General features: G+C 38.1%; 1 protein-coding gene across 2 annotated transcripts in view; it reads right to left on the bottom strand.

The window, feature by feature from the left end:
• NUP153 (nucleoporin 153) overlaps positions 1 to 20060 on the bottom strand; it is a 72672-nt gene that overhangs the window by 26331 nt on the left and 26281 nt on the right. For both annotated transcript variants that reach the window (XM_030552443.1, XM_030552444.1), the window contains exons 4-12: positions 18953 to 19092; positions 18742 to 18870; positions 16429 to 16545; positions 16254 to 16298; positions 16108 to 16161; positions 12544 to 12690; positions 7585 to 7637; positions 2453 to 2585; positions 302 to 442 (exon numbers count right to left, since the gene is read on the bottom strand). In XM_030552443.1, coding sequence (XP_030408303.1) covers positions 302 to 442; positions 2453 to 2585; positions 7585 to 7637; positions 12544 to 12690; positions 16108 to 16161; positions 16254 to 16298; positions 16429 to 16545; positions 18742 to 18870; positions 18953 to 19092 — 959 coding nt within the window. The remainder of the gene's footprint in view (positions 1 to 301; positions 443 to 2452; positions 2586 to 7584; positions 7638 to 12543; positions 12691 to 16107; positions 16162 to 16253; positions 16299 to 16428; positions 16546 to 18741; positions 18871 to 18952; positions 19093 to 20060) is intronic.

The following is a 20060-nucleotide window of genomic DNA, read 5'->3' as shown; positions in this document are numbered from 1 at the left end:
AACAGTGGTTCTCAAACTTTTGTACTCGTGACCCCTTTCACTAGCAAGCCTCAGAGTGTGACCCTCCCTTATAAATTAAAAACACTTTTTAATATATTTAACACCATTATAAATGCTGGAGGGGAAGAGGAGTTTGGGGTGGAGGCTGGAAGCTCAAGACCCCCGATGCAATAATCTTTTGACCACCCCCAGTTCAAGAACCCCTGATTAAGAACATATCTGATACGCAACACAGAGAATGAACAAGACAAATCAATTCTAATCCTGTAAAGTTTTAAGTACATACAATGTAAAAAATTACCTTGTTAATCACTGGTTGTGTATTAGTGATTGGTGATGACGACACAGTAGTAGTACTGGCGAGGGAGCCAAAGCTGAAGTTAGGCAGTGATGCAGTATTAATTGGTAAGGGTATTTTGGGTAGTACTGGTGCCTCCACCTCCTAAAATTGTATATTTATTTAGTTATTTTTCTATTCTATATTAGAAATTACATTTCCCCCTCTAATAGCTATACAAAACAAAAAGCAGCAAAGCCAAATTTAAAATAAAATGATAAAAATATATCCAATCCCCCATCTCAGTCTACTAGAACTTTTTTAACCTTTGGTAGGCACTTTCCATTAGTATGCTATGATCATCATGTGTACAGTAGGTAGAACAGGGAAGACTGTCTCAAAGTTGCTAATTCAACCACTGCCCATAGGATGTGCCATAAAAATAATGTAGAATGAAAGATAGTCTGAGTTGTTCCTCTCCATTTAAAACTTATTTTTGTTGTTAACATCATTTAACTTTAATAACTAAAATCCTAGAGAAAGGATAGTTTTGCTAGTTGATCTTCCCTATTCTTTAATCCAGATGTGGGATTTCAATACATGCTGAGATATGCAAGAAATCCTCTAGCAAAGCTAAGGAAGACCAGTCTTGAAGATTCTGATATTTCTAAGGTAAAAAACAGAGAAAGCAAGTTTTGTTCTTAAAAAAAAAAAAAAAATCTTTCAGACCTTCTTTATACATCGCAGATACACAAAATAGCATAAGCCCTATTTTAGGAACACAGGAATTGTCACACTGGATCAGACCAGTGGTCAATCCAGTCTAGTATCCTGTCTGACTTCATGGTATGTCATATAGTTTAAGGTATGGTGCAAGACAATTATGGAACAAACACAGAAGCTACTGAAGCATAAAGACATTTCTTTTAAGGTATTCAGCTGCTGAAATTAAACTGGATATTATAAAGATTTAACTAGTTTAATGACAACTCATTAGTGGCACCTGGATCTATGCAGAAACAATTAAGTGTGGATAAATTAAGACCGAACTTTCTCCTTGTGTTTATTCCCAAAGGAATTTGGGTTCCCAACTTCTGTATTGGTTCATTTCAACATATTTAATGAAAATTAGGCCCATCAAATATTTATACTAAGTTCTCTTATTTGTGCTACAGAAATAGCCTCCATGATCTCCAATATCCAGCTGGATTTTCTCTCTACATCAGTTCAGTCAAAAGATTAGTCTAATGATTTATAACTCTCTATTTAAGACAAAAGAGGCAGTTATAGTTTATCGTATGCTTTGGACTATACACAGTTGAGACACTAAACACAGACATAATTCTGTGGACATGTACTACTATTTATGTGTTTTATTAAATTGATTTTTTGATAAAAATACAGAGTGGCTGATTTGTGCACCTAGGAAGCATTAGTCAATGTCACTCACAGATCTCTAACATATTTAATATTTTTGCATGCACATATAGTGTTATCTTCAGCTTTATTCCATTTCAAATTTTTGATTTGTTCTATATGGTTAAGTCACATAAGATAGAATTATGAATTTAAGTAATACCCTTATTTGCTTACTGCCACTTATTTAATATTTCAATCCTTTAAAATAAACCGCACGTTACCCTGATATATTTACTCAGTGTTTCTTGTATAGATTCATTCAGCTGCTAGTGCGAAACCCTACAATACAATTGGAAGAACCCCTAAAGTAATATGGCCAAAGTTTCCAAATGCAGCCTCTCATTTAGAGTGCCCAACTTCAGAAATCTAGGGTCTGATTTACAGAAGTGATAAGCAGCTGCAGCCTGTATTGACTTCAACTGGAGAGGTAAGTGGCTCAGCACTTCTGAAAAATCAGGATGTCTCAAGTTGAGCACCAAAATTGAGGCATATAAAATAAGCGGCTCTTTGAAGACTTGGGCCTATATATCCAACAGAATTAACTATTATTTATTTATTATTTGTATTATCTTAGCACCGAGAAGCTTCAATCATTGCCTAACACAATGGGGTCTGGGCTATGTACAAACATGACTGGCTTGTAACTATTAATTTTTTGTGTAGTCTCTTAGAAGCCAAATATTTCAGTTTCACTGCATCCATGCTTTGAAAAATTACATTGTGATGGAGCAATTTAGCTGAAGTATTTTCTCTTACCTGTTTTTCTTGTCCTGGTTGAGATACATAGTGTACTCCTCTCTCCTTTCTCATCTTGCCACCTCCACCACCTCCCACTCCAGAATATAATCCATTGGATGCAGGTGTACTGAATTTGGGGTATGTGAAATTGCTGTCACAGAAATAAACAGTATATAATTAGAATCCACTCTTATTACTTAATTGTTTTAAGCTCTTATGCCCTCTGTCCAGGCTGGAACAGAAACATTCCTACCAACAGTCTGGAAAAAGCAAAGTTCTTGTCCAAGTTGTCTTGTGCTGGTCAAATAGACATCCCAAGCAATAAAAATATTGCTAAACAGAAAAAGTTACAACCAAAATAAAGGGTCAATCAATCAAAAATCTGTCTATCAGAAACAGTCCCAACTCCACAAGGTGTGATGTCTGAGCCAGCAGAGAAGAAGATGGAAAAATTAAGTTAACTAGTAAAATGTGTTATTCTCCCACATCCCTTATTGCTAGTCCGGACAGCGGACATTTCAAATGAAATACCCACCACCAAATGAGAGACCAGATAGGATGAGTATCGTGAGAGGGAGAACAAATCAGACTACATGCAAACACTGACACATCAAGATTTCAGCACAGAGAAAACATAAAAAGGATGTCAAGGTACTTGTCTACCACTGTTATGGAATGAACCTTGACAGAAGGCAGAGACTCCAGTTTCTGCAGCATGACAGTGAGAGACAGAAGCCGTAGAAGCTATTGCATCTTTTGTATGGCCCTCAACAGAACAAAGAGGTTTTCTGACATGTTAACATTCCAGAATTCTTTTCAGATATACATACATCAAAGGGATAACATCAAAGTGTAACGGAATTTTCTCTTTTTCATTCCAAAAGCCTGGACAAAACAAAGGGGAAATATATCCTAACCCAAGTGGAAAAACTACCCGAGGAAATTTAGGAAAAAGGAACAAGATCGAACATTACACCTTGCCCAGATGAAGAAAGACATAGAAGTGCCCAAAGCAAAGAAGAAATTTTATACTGAAGCTCTTCTTCTGGCCAAACAGGTGACTACAAAAAAGGTAGGTTTAAGCACACACAAAGGCTTTTAAGCCCCAAGTCAAGTCCCTGTGAGGATGAGGGCAGTGCCCTGGTTTAACCTTGTCAGGTGCTCCAGAATAATCTCTCCAGCTCTGATAGGAACCTATGGAAGAGCACTCTGTTGCCTCTTAAAGCCTAACTAGCACTTGGATGCTCAACCTTTTAACTATCCAAACTTAAAGAGCAGCAAGAATTTTAGAAATTTCATATTTTACTCAATTTAACTACTCCTGCACCAGAGCCTGACTCAGACTCTTATGCAAAATACGTAACCTTTTCTGCATACACCTGTTCGTCACTTACGGAGGAAGTCACTCCTCTGTCATTAAAGGAAAGATTCTGACTTACAAGTCCTTACCCAGATTTCACATATGAAAAACTTCTGCAAAAATCCTAAGGGACTTCCCTCATTTCTTATCAAGAGCCATCCAAGAACTAAACAGACCCACAGATTAGAGTGCAGACTCTCTTGATCAATTAATGTAACTGGATCGACTCTCTTGCAAAAACAAACCAAAAAAACCCAACAATATCAAAAAGGGTGTGATTATCCCTTCTGCAGGAGAATGGAAATCCACAGAGGTCAGGCTTTGTATAAGTTCATTATCTTCATGCAGAGGATATCTTGTGAGAAAAATTCTATTTCCGCTACAGAATAATCCATTTTGAGGGGGAAATGCTAAACTGAAATTGATACTGAGGCTATGAAAGTTGAGAGACTTACAAAAATCATAGAGAAAAACTCAAGTAATCATTTCCAAGGACCACAGAATTGCTCCAAGAGAGTGAGGGCTAGGGATGAAGCAGCAATTTGTCCTGTATGTTACACACAGCGTCTGATAAGGCCATGCTGCCTTCCACAAAGAGCATTAGATACAACTAAGAAAATGGTACTGGGTCATACTGAAAAGAACTTCCCTCAGAGAGAAACTACCTTACTGTAGTAACCATATGCGTACAATAGAACTGATACATCAATTGGTTGCTAGGTTAATATACTCTTCAATATCATGAGACAAAACTGAAGGTGAGACAGGTGGAACCACAGAGGCTAGTGCACTAGGGGATTACTTCTGCCATGTCATAGGAAGTGGTAGGTCAACTTAGAGCACCTTAAAAGTGAGGCTGCTACCATAGAGAGTGCCCAGATGAACAAAGAAAAACATCTTTACTGCAAAATGCCTTATTTCTACAACATCTAATCCTAACAGAATTACTAAAGGAGCTAAGGTAATATCAGAAATCTAGTTCAGCTAGCTGGAAAACTGACAACACTTCCTGGAGAAGGGAAATCGCAATGCTTCACCAGCCAAACAGCCCCCTCCAAAAGAATCATAGAATATCAGGGTTGGAAGGGACCTCAGGTGGTCAACGTACTTGGCCAAGGCAAGCTTGGTACCCTTATCCTCTTCAACTCTGTGTCCACCTGCTTACCAAGATTCCTACCATCCTTCATCTATGGGGCTACTATTTCTGCTCAAAGGCTTTGAAATGGATATCAAGTTGTATCTCTACTAACTGTGGTATGTAACCTATCACTTAAATCAGCTTCTGTACTACCTGATTGGGGGGTAGCTAATGTACACTGATTTTTTTTTTTTAAAGGCTCCAGAGGGGATCCTGGCAATTACAGGCTGGTAAACTTCAGAACCAGGCAAATTGATTAAAACTACAGTAAAGAACAGAATTATCAGACACACAGATTGGCGGGGAAGGATAGCTCAGTGGTTTGAGCATTGGCCTGCTAAACCCAGGGTTTTAAGTTCAATCCTTGAAGGGGCCGTTTAGGGAACTGAGGCAAAAATCTGTCTGGGGATTGGTCCTGCTTTGAGCAGGGGGTTGGACTAGATGACCTCCTGAGGTCCCTTCCAACCCTGACATTTAATGATTCTATGATCTAGTCCAACCCCTTGCTCAAAGCAGGATCAATTCCCAGCTAAATCATCCCAGCCAGGGCTTTGTCAAGCCTGACCTTAAAAACCTCTAAGAAAGGAGATTCCACCACTTCCCTAGATAACCCATTCCAGTGCTTCACCACCCTTCTAGTGAAAGCGTTTTTCCTAATATCAAACCTAAACCTCCCCCACTGCAACTTGAAACCATTACTCCTTATTCTGTCATCTGGTACCACTGAGAACAGTCTAGATCCATCCTCTTTGGAACTCCCTTTCAGGTAGTTGAAAGCAGCTATCAAATCTTCCCTCATTCTTTTCTTCAGCAGACTAAAACAATCCCAGTTCCCTCACCCTCTCCTCATAAGTCATGTGCTCCAGCCCCCTAATCATTTTTGTTGCTCTCCGCTGGACTCCTTCCAATTTTTCTACAACCTTCTTGTAGTGTGGGGACTAAAACTGAACACAGTACTCCAGATAAGGCCTTACCAACGTTGAATAGAGGGGAATGATCATGTCCCTCGATCTGCTGGCAATGCCCCTACTTATACAGCCCAAAATGCCGTTAGCCTTCTTGGTAACAAGAGAACACTGTTGACTCATAACTATCTTCTCATCCACTGTAACCCCTAGGTCCTTTTCTGCAGAACTGCTGCCTAGCCATTCAGTCCCTAGTCTGTATCAGGCCATGTGATTCTTCCGTCCTAAATGCAGGACTCTGCACTTGCCCTTGTTGAACCTCATCAGGTTTCTTTTGGCCCAATTCTTTAATTTGCCTATGTCCCTCTGTATCCTATCCTATCCCTACCCTCCAGCATATCTACCACTCCTCCCAGCTTAGTGTCATCTGCAAACTTGCTGAGAGTGCAGTCCACGCCATCCTCCAGATCATTAAGGATTTGAGACCACTATAGAAGTAAAAATATTGTTTTCCTTCATAGCATCCAGCTTTTCTAAATAGTTCTGAATCACTTCTTTCTCCACAGAGGGCTGGTCACCTCCTTCCCATGCTGGGCTGCCCAATGCACTAATCTGGGAGCTGACCGTGTTCGTGAAGACAGAGGCAAAAAAAGCATTGAGTGCATTAGCTTTTTCCACATCACATGAGGTTGCCTCCCTCATTCAGTAAGGGGCCCACGCTTTCTTTGACTTTCTTCTTTTTGCTAACATACCTGCAGAAACCCTTCTTGTTACTCTTAACATCTCTTGCTAGCTGCAACTCCAAGTGCGAGCTGGCCTTCCTAATTTCACTCCTGCATGCCTGAGCAATATTTGTATACTCCGCCCTGGTCATTTGTCCAGTCTTCCACTTCTTGTAAGCATCTTTTTTGTGTTTAAGATCAGCAAGGATTTCGCTGTTAAGCCAAGCTGGTCGCCTGCCATATTTACTATTCTTTCTATACATCAGGATGGTTCGTTCCTGCAACCGCAATAAGGATTCTTTAAAATACAGCCAGCTCTCCTGGACTCCTTTGCCTCTCATGTTATTCTCCCAGGGGGTCCCGCCCATCAATTCTCTGAGGGAGTCAAAGTCTGCTTTTCTAAAGTCCAGAGTCTGTATTCTGCTGCTCTCCTTTCTTCCCTGTGTCAGGATCTTGAACTCGACCATCTCAAGGTCACTGCATCCCAGGTTCCCATCCACTTTTGCTTCCCCTACTAATTCTTCCCGGTTTGTAAGCAGCAGGTCAAGAAGAACTCTGCCCCTAGCTGGTTCCTCCAGCACTTGCACTAGGAAATTGTCCCCTACACTTTCCAAAAACTTTCTGGATTGTCTTGTGACATAGCAAGAACTTTGTTTATTTCCTGTCTTCATTTACTGGTAGGAAGACACGTACTGGCTAATAAATGGTTGTCTGTAAATCATATTACTCTCATGTATCCTTTTTTCATTTAATATAATTACTGCTATCATTATTAATGTATCTATCATCATTCCCCTCTTTTCTACTAAGTGTATATTAAGAGACTTCAGACATTTCATATGCCATTTCTGAGAAACAATCCTTAACTAAAGAGTCCTAGTTTCACATTCTGTTGTGTGATCAAGAAATATTTCTTACTTCCTTTACAAACAGGGTAAGCCCAGAGATTCCAGTGGAGGAAGCACAAAGCCACCACACTCCTCTCACATAAATAATATAGATTAAATCTAGGAGGTTTGACATACCTTTCAGTTGGCTCTACTTGCTGTTCTGCAGTCAAATTCTTCTCCCTCACTCCCTGCAAATAAAGGAAAATGACTTCAAGTTTTTCTGAATTTGCTACTATTTCAAGCACAAAACAATACTATAGTTATGCCAATTCTTATAAAATTTCTTCTGCTTCTTTTATTAGTTAATCTAACTAGAAAAATCTTACTGCATCTACTTAGACTTCAGAGTTAAATCAATATAATAGGCACACTCAAATTAAGCTCTGCAGCTCCAATGGGTGTCATCAGTTTATCACTATTACTGATTAAAATTGTGGGAGATGAAATTCTTTTTATATTAACCAAATTTCAGTAGCATGGCCTGCATGCATATATTATAAACTTTTTGGACCAAAATCTGGGCTGATTTACAAGTCCATGCAATCCCACTGAGGTAATATTTATTGAAATTAAGTAGTATATCATATAATACTAGCCAGGTTTTTATATTAGAAAGCACATGCCATTTTAACAATCCCATCAATCACAGAAAGAAACATCTATTGACATCAGATTCATATAATAATCTTCTAGCAGGACAAAACACAAACTCTGCAACCTAAATGATTTATGAATTCATAGATATTAAGACCAGAAATTACCATTATGATTATCCATTCTGACACTGCATAACACAAGTCCTATAATTTCACTCAGTAATTCCTACATCAAGCCCATAACTTCAATTTGAGATAAAGCATACATTCAGAAAGACATTCAATCTTGATTTTAAGACTTCAAGTGATGGAAAATCCACCATACCTTGGTAATTTGTTCCAACAGTTAATTATCCTATTTAAAATGTATGCCTTATTTCTAGTCTAGTTTCTTTTTCCAGACACTGGACTTGGTCATGCTTCTGTATACTAGACTAAGGACCCTTTAATCAGAAATTTTTTTCTCTGTGTAGGTACTCAGACTGTGATCTTAATCTTCTCTTGGATAAACTAAATAGATTGAGCGCCTTACAACTTCCTTTGCAAGGCAGTTTTCTGCATCTCTAATCATTCATCTGAACCTTCTTTTCAAATCCAAATTTTTCAACATCCTTTTTGAAGCACTGAGACCAGAACTGGATGCTGGGCTCCATTAATGGTCTCATTAATACTATATGTAGACATACTGCCACCTCTCTACTCTTACTCAATATTCCTCTGCTTATATATGCAAGGGTCAGGTTAGCTCCCTTAGCACAGCATCTATCATGACCCTCTAAACTGTTTTCAGAGTCACTGCTTTCTAGGATGTAGTCCCTCACTGTGAGACACATACTTTTTGTTCCTAAATGTATCGTACATTTGGCAATATTAAAATACATGTTGTTTAAATGAGTCCAGCTTACTAAGCAATCCAGACAGCTCCTTAGAACTGACCTTTTTTATTTATTTATTACTCCACCAATTTTTGCATCATCTGCAAAAGTAGCCAGCAATGATCTTATATTTTCCTCCAGATCACTGAAGATAATGAACAGCACTGGGCCAAGAACAGATTCCTTAGGTACTCCACTAGATAACAATTCCTCACTTACAATTACTTTGCAAGATCTATTAGCCAGTTCTTAATGCATTTAATATGTGCCACACTGTCATTTGCACAGAACTTTATATTCAAAACAAAGAGTTTACAGTGTGGGGAAACATTAGAACAGATACACGGATAACTGTGAAACACAGCTCTTCTCTCTCCTCTTTAATATAACAGGAAGTCTCAAGCTAGTCACTAAAATACACATAATATTCCATACAAAACTCCATTTTAAGATAACATTAAGGTTAAAGAGGTAGACCCTCAAAAATTAGAAAATTCAAAATTAAGCCTGCACATATAATCTTATCATAATGCATACCCGCAAGAGGTAGAGCTAAACTTAAGCCATTTTTTCTGAGTTGCTATTGGAACAAAATATCTTTAGTCTCTTGCTGACTAAAAAGGCAACCCTAACAGATCACAACCACTAGGTTTCTCTCTTTAGTTCCTTTTTATAACTACTTATTTTCTTCTATTAAACACTTTTACTCCCCCCTCTAAAGTGCAATGAGTTTCTTCTCTAGGTTCTCACTTGGATCAACATGTAACCATCATTAGTTACAAGGGGCAGTTAAGGTCAACAACATAAAACAGATCCTCTTGCTCCCTGGGCCCTTCCAGACATGATTCTTAAATCCAAACTGAAATGTTAAACACAAAAATGCTAAACTGAGGCACCCCCCTCCCCATATGGAAGCTGTGCTTTGTTATTTACTAGCAGACATTTCCCACTTAGAGTTCAAAATTCACTGAATATTTTTATTTGATTCTTACAACTTTTCAGTCTAATAAAAATCATGATAAAATATTCATGCTATCTACATAACAGCTCAAAATTTCAGTTTAAGTGTTATATTGTAAAAGTGAAAACCCTCACGTTCTGCCCTCTACCATCACTACAGGTCAAAGTTAGGACTGCTTGGGTTCCTGACCTGGCATGTTCCCTATACTTTAGTACGCTTGGATTTCTTTTAAAGTATAACTTTAATTTTGAATTTCCTGGGTTTGTAATGTTTGGTTGGGGGATTCTGACTACATCCCTGTAATGTTTTTTATCCTAAAGTTACAGATACCCATCTCTCAACTTTAATTCCATCTTAATAATTATTCGTCTTGGAATTTCCTTGGTTTCTAAGTAATTAAAAAAATTATACACAAACACTAAACAAGAAAACCCAAAAGAGAATGCTGCCACCCAATATCTCAAATGATTTGTAAGATATGTAGTATCACCCTTAAAAGTTAAAGAAAAAAAGATTTAAGGGCAGATTTTCAATGGTACAACAAACAGCATCCCAACTATAGTGGCCAGCTAAGCTGGGTTTACAGTTGATTTGCATTACCAAAGTAGTGCAAGTCAGTCAAAGTGCAGTGATGATCCTGGCCCCCGATTTGTAAGACTGGCACTCTGTAAAAAGAGGGGCAGGGCAAGCCCAGTCCCTGAGTCCCACAGTATGCCTACACTGCAATAAAAAGATCCACCACACCGAATCTCAGAGCTTGGGTCAACCAACTGAGGCTTGCAAGGCTCAGACAGCAGGGCTAAAAATAACAGCATAGATGTTCAGGCTCAGGCTGGAGCCCGGGCTCTGAGACTTTCCCGCTTTGCAGGGCTTCAGAGCCCAGGCTCCAGTCTGAACCTGAACATCTACACTTCTCATTTTAGCCCCACAGCCTGAGCCCCACGAACCCAAGTTAGCTGACTGTGGCTCTGCAACGTAGTGCTGTTGGTTTTTTATTGCAGTGTAGACATGCCCCCAATGTGTCTGCACTGTAACAGCTCACCGTATGTTCCTGTCTCAGCTCCCACCGCAGTACTGCCTTGATTCACAATGGGGAGTACCAGGAGCAGTGCCACGGGCAGACTTTCAGGCCTTAATGCCCAAGTTATGACGACAGAACCTCTAAAAGTAGTGACAGTTAAGGGCCAAGTCATCTACCGAGAACTCTTGACACAGAAGTCCAGTCTTCTCATGCCACTGACTCATTACAACCAACAGATCTGCTTCAAGCAAACAAACTGCAGCATTGTCACAAACTTGAGCAGTGACATAACTCTGCAGCCTCTATATTCATAACAATTAAATACAATCATTTATTTAGCTTCATTACAACCTCATTTCTTCAAATATAGCCATTGCACAAAAGATTTCAATTGATTTTAAGTACTACACATAGAAGTTTGAAGTGTCTCATTTTTTTATTAAGATCACTCAAACAAAAAAAGACTTGAAAGACTGATTATGTCTATCACTTAAGAAAGTTAACTCAAACTTATTAACCGATTTACTTGTAAGTCCTCAGAAAATTTGTTCTGTAAAAAGAGCAAGTCCTGTAAGTTTAGGGAGGGTATGCTGGGTTTTTTTTTTTTTTAATAACCAAAAGGTTAAATCCCTGCTTTTAAAGACAAAAAGGAACTCAGACTTAACTACTGAGCCATAACCAACTCCGCCATAATAGACTGTATTACAAATGTCTGTGGCTGGGAAATAATATGTTTGTGTGCTGCCTAAAATCCACTCAAGCTTTACTCAGAAGAGCCCAAGGGAGAATACTTGTTCTGAGTTTTAAAAACCATGCTTTCTACAGAAATGTAAGTGGCAACCTCTTTCCTCCAAGCCTATGCCACTCAGTTGTTCAACCATTTTACAACCCATAAACTTCACTTAACTTTCAAAAATATCCATAGGTTGGTTCCTCCCACTCATGCCAGTGCTACTTAATCCTCCTCCACAGACTATATCTGGCAAAACAGATAGCAGCACAGGCAGTGGGGTTCCCTCACTCTTCTGGTTCAATCATCTCAAAAGCTATCCTCCTAACTTTCCAGTCCCCAGTATTTGCATAATAGAAAAGGACAAAGTAGAATTTTTGTCCAGGAGCTATGGTATATTAGAACAAACTGCAAAAAGTTTATATGTTTTATAAGTTACCTATAAAATTTTAGAGTAACACAAACTGAAATGCCCTGCAGGATCTCACAAATTAGATCACTGGGAGACCATAATTTAACTGAAAGGTAGTTTATACCCAGCTTAAGTGTGTTTATTTAGCATGACGGTAATCCAAGTTTTGCTAGATAATTATTTCAGCAGGTGTTTCTTGTAAGACTGTCAGAGAACTGATCATAACTAGTTCTCAAAATTTACTGCATTTCTGTGCTATCCTTTCAGTCCAAATATAGTCCAAGCCAACAGCATATCGTTACACTGAGGATGACAAACCAATCACATTCTGGTGCATGAATACAATAAATATTGACACAAATTCAAATATTCCTCCTACAAGGATTCCTACTGTCTTAAGCACTACCCTGAGCATTCTATAAATTGTCTTGACAGGTAAGAACATTTTAATAGGAGAACAATTTATAGCTCTTCCAAGGGTAAGAGAAAGCATACTTACTTTGTGCTTTACATCTACTCTCTGTCTAATCTTGCCTGACTCAGCAGCTGGAGTCAGAGATGGTTTAAAATACTGTAACCGGCTCATGGACTGAGAAATTGTCTTCGGTGTCACTAATTTCTGGACTGGAGGGTGCTGGGATTCCACCTTTAAAAGAAGCAGCAATCAATACAGTTAGTTTGGAGGCTTTGAGATCATTTATATTTACTTAAAAACCTGAATAAAACTAGCTCACTACCTCTACGCAATCACTGCGCTCAGTGAGGTGCTTCTGTGTACAATACAGGTATTCAGTGCGCATGGGGAAATGAGGAAGAAAGTCAAGCAAGGTATCCAGCGGTGTCTTGAATCTAAAACCAGGAGTCCTCAGCTAATTTTAGTAACATTTTAGGAACATTACTTCACTGAAATCAGAGTATTATCCTGTTTTACACATATAACGAAATTTGTGCTCATAGTTGAAGACAGGAAATAGAAGTCTATGTCAAAGTGCTAATGGCTAATCAGTCAACCCTTTGGATTTGATTACTCCAACAAATCTCATCCTAAAAAAAATACAACAGCATTAGTCAACGAAGCCCTTGAACCATGCAGGCACTTTGAAAATTTTACCCCACATTTTATTAAACTGACCCATTTTAAAAAGAGACAAATGTCAATTCAAATTTCATCCAAAATTTTGCATTTTGCATAAAGCACGTTTCTACAGAAAAATCAAAAAGATGAACACAAAAAGAATCTTAAATTTATTTATTTTTAAAAAACATTCCAATGTTAAGAGCTGTTTTAAACAAATATCACATGCACTATATTTGCAACTTATACATTGCTACAAACGTATCTAAAAATTAAACTGACTTCACTGGTTTTCATTGTCCTAACAAAGAAGTGTTTGAAAATTAATTTGAATTGTATAATCTGCTTCACTTGCAGTAATCTAGTTTTGCCAAACATCAGTAGAGAAAATAATTTACAATATTATTTTTAAACTAACAATATCCGTATAACTCAGGATGGAGCCAAATTTTATTTCCCCTAGCGTAATTTCAAGGATTATTTCATGAAAAGGATCTTTCTAGAAGCTCATTACAATAAAGTTTCTCGTCTCCTTCAGAAACCTTCCATGTGTTAAACTAAGTTTAAGTTCATCAATCTAGTCTACTCTAAATGGAAGAATTTTGCACTGTGAATTTTAATGTGCATTATCAAAACATTATAAGGAAAGGTAGGCGGAAATGTTTCTGATACTGGATTACAGATGAAAAGCACTAATGTGAGTGCTATTCTGGCCTACGTGGGTTTTTAAAATAAGAAATGTACTGCACCACTGGCATTAACTGAAACAGTTTTTACTAAGTACACAAGTGTTCCGTTAACAGTCCACTTACTCTGACAGCTGAGCACAAAACAAAATTTCGTCCAACAATCCTTGTCTTGACCAGCAATTACTATCATCAAGGGCTTCCCTTTTCTTGCCAAATATTGCAGTCTGAATAGACAATTCCTTTCCTTTCAGCCAGTGACAGCTGTGTGCAACATTCGTTCAGTCTGACATTGATCGCCAGGCTCTCTGTTGCATAACTGCTACATCTTTTTTAATGCCTCAACACAGGTGTGGCTCTATAATTTAAATGAAAATGCTATACTACAGTTTTCTTTGCAGTGTATTTACATGACACTTATGTTGAAGAAATTACACACTATACTTTGTGTTCGAGTGTCATCTTTTCCACAAATACTCAACAACAAAAGATTTGGATTCTATAATGTTCTGGTAAACTGTCAAGTATAATAATATTTCTAGTTAAAAGGTCAGTATAGAAATTTAAGAGTCATTCTCTCCATTTTCTGTGTAAAACTTCATGTGGTGGATGCTATGGAAGGAAAATAATATTTTTACTTCTATAGTGGTCTCAGATCCTTAATGATCTGGAGAATGGCGTGGACTGCACTCTCAGCAAGTTTGCAGATGACACTAAACTGGGAGGAGTGGTAGATATACTGGAAGGTAGGGATAGGATACAGAGGGACCTAGACAAATTAGAGGACTGGCCAAAAGAAACCTGATGAGGTTTAACAAGGACAAGTGCAGAGTCCTGCATTTAGGATGGAAGAATCCTATTCACTGTTACAGACTAGGGACTGAATGGCTAGGAAGCAGTTCTGCATGGAAGGACCTAAGGGTTACAGTGGATAAGAAGCTGTATATAAGTCAACAGTGTGACCTTGCTACCAAGAAGGCTAATGGGATTTTGGGCTGTATAAGTGGGGGCATTGCCAGCAGATCGAGGGACGTGATCATTCCCTTTTATTTGGCATTGATGAGACCTCATCTGGAGTACTGTGTCCAGTTTTGGGGCCCACACTACAAGAAAGATGTGGAAAAATTGGATAGCGTCCAGCGGAGAGCAACAAAAATGATTAGGGGGCTGGAGCACATGATTTATGAGGAGAGGCTGAGGGAACTGGGATTGTTTAGTCTGCAGAAGAGAAGAATGAGGGGGGATTTGATAGCTGCTGTCAACTACCTGAAAGGGGGTTCAAAAGAGGATGGATCTAGACTGTTCTCAGTGGTGCCAGATGACAGAACAAGGACTAATGGTCTCAAGTTGCAGTGGAGGAGATTTAGGTTGGATTTTAGGAAAAACGTTTTCACTAGGAGGGTGGTGAAGCACTGGAATGGGTTACCTAGGGAGGTGGTGGAATCTACTTCCTTAGAGGTTTTTAAAGTCAGGCTTGACAAAGCCCTGGTTGGGATGATTTAGTTGGGAACTGGTCCTACTTTGAGCAGGGGGTTGGACTAGATGACCTCCTGAGGTCCCTTCCAACCCTGATATTCTATGATCCTAAATTTATGCAATATTAGAAGTATTTGAAAAACTTGAAAAATCTATTAGTATTTTTAACTTGTTAACACCATGATAGGAATCAGGATTTTTCATACTATTATTACTCATTAGGGCTTCTTTAACAACAGTTGAAACTTATTCTTATGTGTAAGAACATTGGTTAAAATTATAGAGGTGACCAGAAATTATAAAATTCCTTCCCTCCTCGACACACCACCATTTTTCAAGACAGAAGCATTAAGGAGCACATGTAACAAGTTTATTTCGTTAGCTTAAAAACAAGCTTGGCAAAGTCATTTAGCACCATTTATAAATATTTATTATTTTTTCCAATTCTGGTTATTCTTCCGGCACAAGACCTTCCTCAAACTATTATCTAACACACACTTTGCTTGTCAACAAGTAGCGGGAAGAAGCAAAGCTCTGTTTAGTGTTCCAGCCATGTTCCTCTTAGTAACAGATTTCAAGAAAGAGCAACACGAAACTAACCTACCCCAGAAGTGGAGTGGATAACCATCCCAGCCCTCCCAGCTACAGTGTGGACAAGACAACATTTTAGTCATTAATAAGCCAACCAAAATATAATGTTAATGTTATGTGAGTTAATATCCTATTGTTTATATCCACTATAGGTTTGCAGAAACTTCACAGTACTTAAAAGTAATAAATATTTTAATTCAATTGATAAACTACCTGGGTATCAGCGAATCTTTACCTGTTTTCTCTTTAAATGGAAGCGAGTAATATCCAGCATGTTCCTGTCCACAGGCTGTAAGGAAAAAAGTGACACATTAGAGGAAAAATTCTTTATAATGACGTTGGCATGCAACAAAAGAGAAGATAGTTTAGAGACCAACTTACAGAAGACAGTGGAGAAGCAACAGAAGATGGAATCCTTTTAGCATCCTGTTGAATAAATATTACAGTAAGTTAAACTATATTAAGAAAGTTTTCACCAATATGGTGCAGGTTAAGTTTAGAATGTGTTACATGCTCTTGCACTGAAACACAATAGAGTAAAATGAGAGCCATTTACTGCTAAAGGACTTGACATCTTCTCCAGAGACTGCAAGATGCGCCGTGCTGTGGAACTTGTCACTCCATAGGATTGCACATTTGCTTGCTTAGCTTTCATTTGTCTTCTGACTGGTGTCTGAAAAGTTAGCATGATAAATGTTAAAAATGTTGGACTTCAACAGTCATATATTTGTTTGTTTTGGGACAACAATGGGTTGGATCCCAATATTTTAAAAGAGATGTGGGGAATGAGCTCAATGAGGACCTATTGAAGAAAATGGGAGCCTACTGGTTTCAAAAGAGTTGGATTATCCTCCCATGTGCCTGAAACAAGGGCGTGGGACAAAGTGATGTCTTAAATCACTTCAATTCCTAGCCTTTGAATCAAAATGTAAAAGGCTGAAAAAGAAGAAAATAATGGGCCTGCTATCTTTTTTGAAGGAGGGCAGGAAAGAAAATTTAAGTAAAGGCTCATATTGCAAGTCACTTCTGAAGAATGTACTTTGAGTAAGCAAGAGAAGTCAGATTTATATGACAGTATAGTGAATCATCTTAATCAATTTACATCATGATCAGGAATTCCCATTTTTAGTTTCTTTTTTTAATTGTTTTCAGAGTTTTGCTACTACAGTGCCTTGTAACTTCTTTATAAAGAAGATAAACCTTTATATTTACAACAATACATATCAAATAAAACTATAAAGAGAAGCAACAAAGGTCAAAAGGAAGAATACTCAGAAAACTTTCTTGAATAGTCATTTATTGCTGGTATCCTATGTTCCCCCTGTGTAATCACAGACAAATGTTGTGTATCACACTGTTGCTATGTGCAGGCAGGAAGCAAAGCATAGAAGGTACAAGCAGCTAGTAATACTGGCTGTAACCCACAGCAAATACCATGGGCAGGATATGAGCTTAGCCCATCTTTCAAAGGAAGCTTGCCATTTTAGTTCCCCTTCCCTAGGCCCAAGTATGTTTATTTTTTAAAGCTGATTTTTGAAAAATTGCAATAAATTTGTCTTGGCTATTTATTGCATTTATTGTATTAGACATGGTCTTAGTCTATAAAACATTCTTTGTCCTTAAGAGTTGTATCTTTGTAAAGTGCCATGTACATCCATTCGGATTATGTAAATGTTTAAATGGATTATGTTACAGTGTCTATCTTGACACTGTATTTAGGATTGTATCCTAATCTCTGCTGAGTAGAAGAATAAAGGTCAGCAAAATTACCTTGTTTGTAAATAGTATGCCACAAGACTCTTTGCTACTTTAAATATGAAAATTTTCAAATAGGCACAAACATCTGTTCCTGCTGTAGTTAAGGTTACCTGATGTTTTAGATGCACACACACTATACACATACATACACATACTTAACTATACATATAGTAAGTTATAAATAAATTGTTAAGCAACTTTAAAGCAATCACTACTGGTTTTGCTATAATGCAACTTTTCCAATTTCAAGATACATGATAAGGTACAACTTTGTTATAATACAGCTTGCCCCTGTCTCTCAGACAACAAACAGCACTGTACTATTTGTAAGTTTCACTGATCGCTTCTACAACATTCCTAAAGCCAGACTGCTATTACACAAACAAGGTAGTCTGACTGACCCTTTACTTTTCTACTCAGCAGTGATTAGGATGCATGGAATTCATCACGGAAACCTGTATTCAGTGTTTCACTTACTTTGGTTTACATCCAGGAAGAACAAGAGAAGAACAGGTCTTCATGAGAGCCAAGGACTTAGTACCACTTCTCCAGTGAGACAAGGTGGGTGAAGTAACATTTCTTACTGGACCAACTTTTGTTGGTGAAATACAATTTTCAAGCTTGACTTTGAGTTTTCACCAACAGAATGTGGTCTGCTAAGAGATATTACCTCACCCACCTTATGACTCTCACATCCTGGAATCAACATGGCTACAACACTCCTTTTAGTGGCTGTCTTATATAAATATAAAAACTGTGCAAGAGTGTGTATGCACACTGGAGAAGCAACGGTTGCTCTACAACAGTTTTTGAACTCAAAATCAATTTAATAAGCAACTATTCATCACCAGTAGTCCCACAGGTTAATAAGCTCATGAAATTTACCTTTAAGATTGGAAGCTTTCTTGGTTAAAGACTTCTACATTTGACAGTTTCCTCCCCCATTACTAAATGTCAGTGATCTCTCTATAATAGTATAATCTCTACTACTGAAGTATTTGATAATAAAGTAAGCTTTTGATCTATCTTATGTGCACACTTTCAACGACAAAATTTTCATTTTACATTTCAACTGCTCTTCCCTGCCCATATCACCAATAGTTTCTCTTACCTGATAAGGAGTAATTCGTATTTTAGATTGCCTTGCTGCTGCAGCTGCACCACCATAAGTGGTTTTTCCAGGGTAAAATGGAGAATCCCCAAGCTGGCTTGTCTTAAGGACAGAAGCATTACCAAGTGACTGCAGAGAGACATATTAACAGGTAGTTAGCAAAATGGACACAAAACTAATGTGATTAAAGCTTATATTGTGCAATACTCACAGGGGATAAGGCTCCAAAAGCAGATAAATTGAATGCAGGTTTTTTAGAGCTGGTAGCAGAATGTTGTGTGAGAGAATGAGATCGTTCAGTCTCTGTGGACCAGAGAGGTGGTACGGATGTATTTTTTGAAACTGCGATATCTGACAAAAGGACACATTGTGTGTGTGTAAATCATATTATAAATTGTAAGCTAGTTAATACACACAGAAAATTGGATATAAAACAGCATTAAGGAGACACATAATAAAATCCAATATTTAATCCTGCACTATTCTACCCCTGGGTTTCAGAGTTCTTTAAACAGACTAATATTGTTTATTATGGCAATATAATCTGCATCAAAAAGTAGGAGCACCAACATCACCCCTGAACCCAGGCCCTGTTCACAAAAGTGCATACACAACTAGCCCTTATAATGGGAATTCAAGGAACTAAACAGAACTGAACAATACTGATAGATTTACTACAAAACAGTATTTCTTCTTTCTGACGAAGACAGGAGGAGACTATAAACACATGGGGATTGGTAATCAGATATTAAGTCCTTCACACGTAGGTTAATGGTTCAAGACTAACCCAGGTCAGAAATGACTCATTCATGTCTGGTAACTTTTTAGTTATCCGTCTGAAATGAGATAATGCTCCTGTTCCCATTACTATCAAATAGTCCATAGAAACCACCAGCATTCTTACTGGCAAAATCAAGTAGGCCAAGAATTGCAATAGCATGGAAACAACTATCCTCACCCCTAAGAATTGCTCTCCCCCTTTCTGAAGGAGCTATGTTAGATGCACAGTATGTGGAGACCTGCAATATGGCTGCCTGTGCTGTCCAGCACTTACTCTGAAAATAAAGAGCCTCAGTCTCCAAAGGTGTCAGTCCAAAACTTAAAATTTTTACTTTAAAATGTTGAGAATGTTTTTCCTTAGTGAATGTTGTATTCATGAAATGTGACAGACTTGTCAGTATTGAAACTGAAGTCCTCTGTCCAAAAACAGATACACCTCTCCCTCGATATAACGCAATTGTGGGGAGCCAGAAATCCCTACCGTGTTATAGGTGAAACACCATTATATGGGGCAGCAGTGGCACGGCTGCAGAGGTGAT

The sequence above is a fragment of the Gopherus evgoodei genome, chromosome 2 (genome assembly GCF_007399415.2).
Source record: "Gopherus evgoodei ecotype Sinaloan lineage chromosome 2, rGopEvg1_v1.p, whole genome shotgun sequence".
Lineage (NCBI taxonomy): Eukaryota > Metazoa > Chordata > Testudines > Testudinidae > Gopherus > Gopherus evgoodei.
Note: the sequence above shows the minus strand (reverse complement) of the source record. Positions and strands in the feature narration are given on the sequence as shown.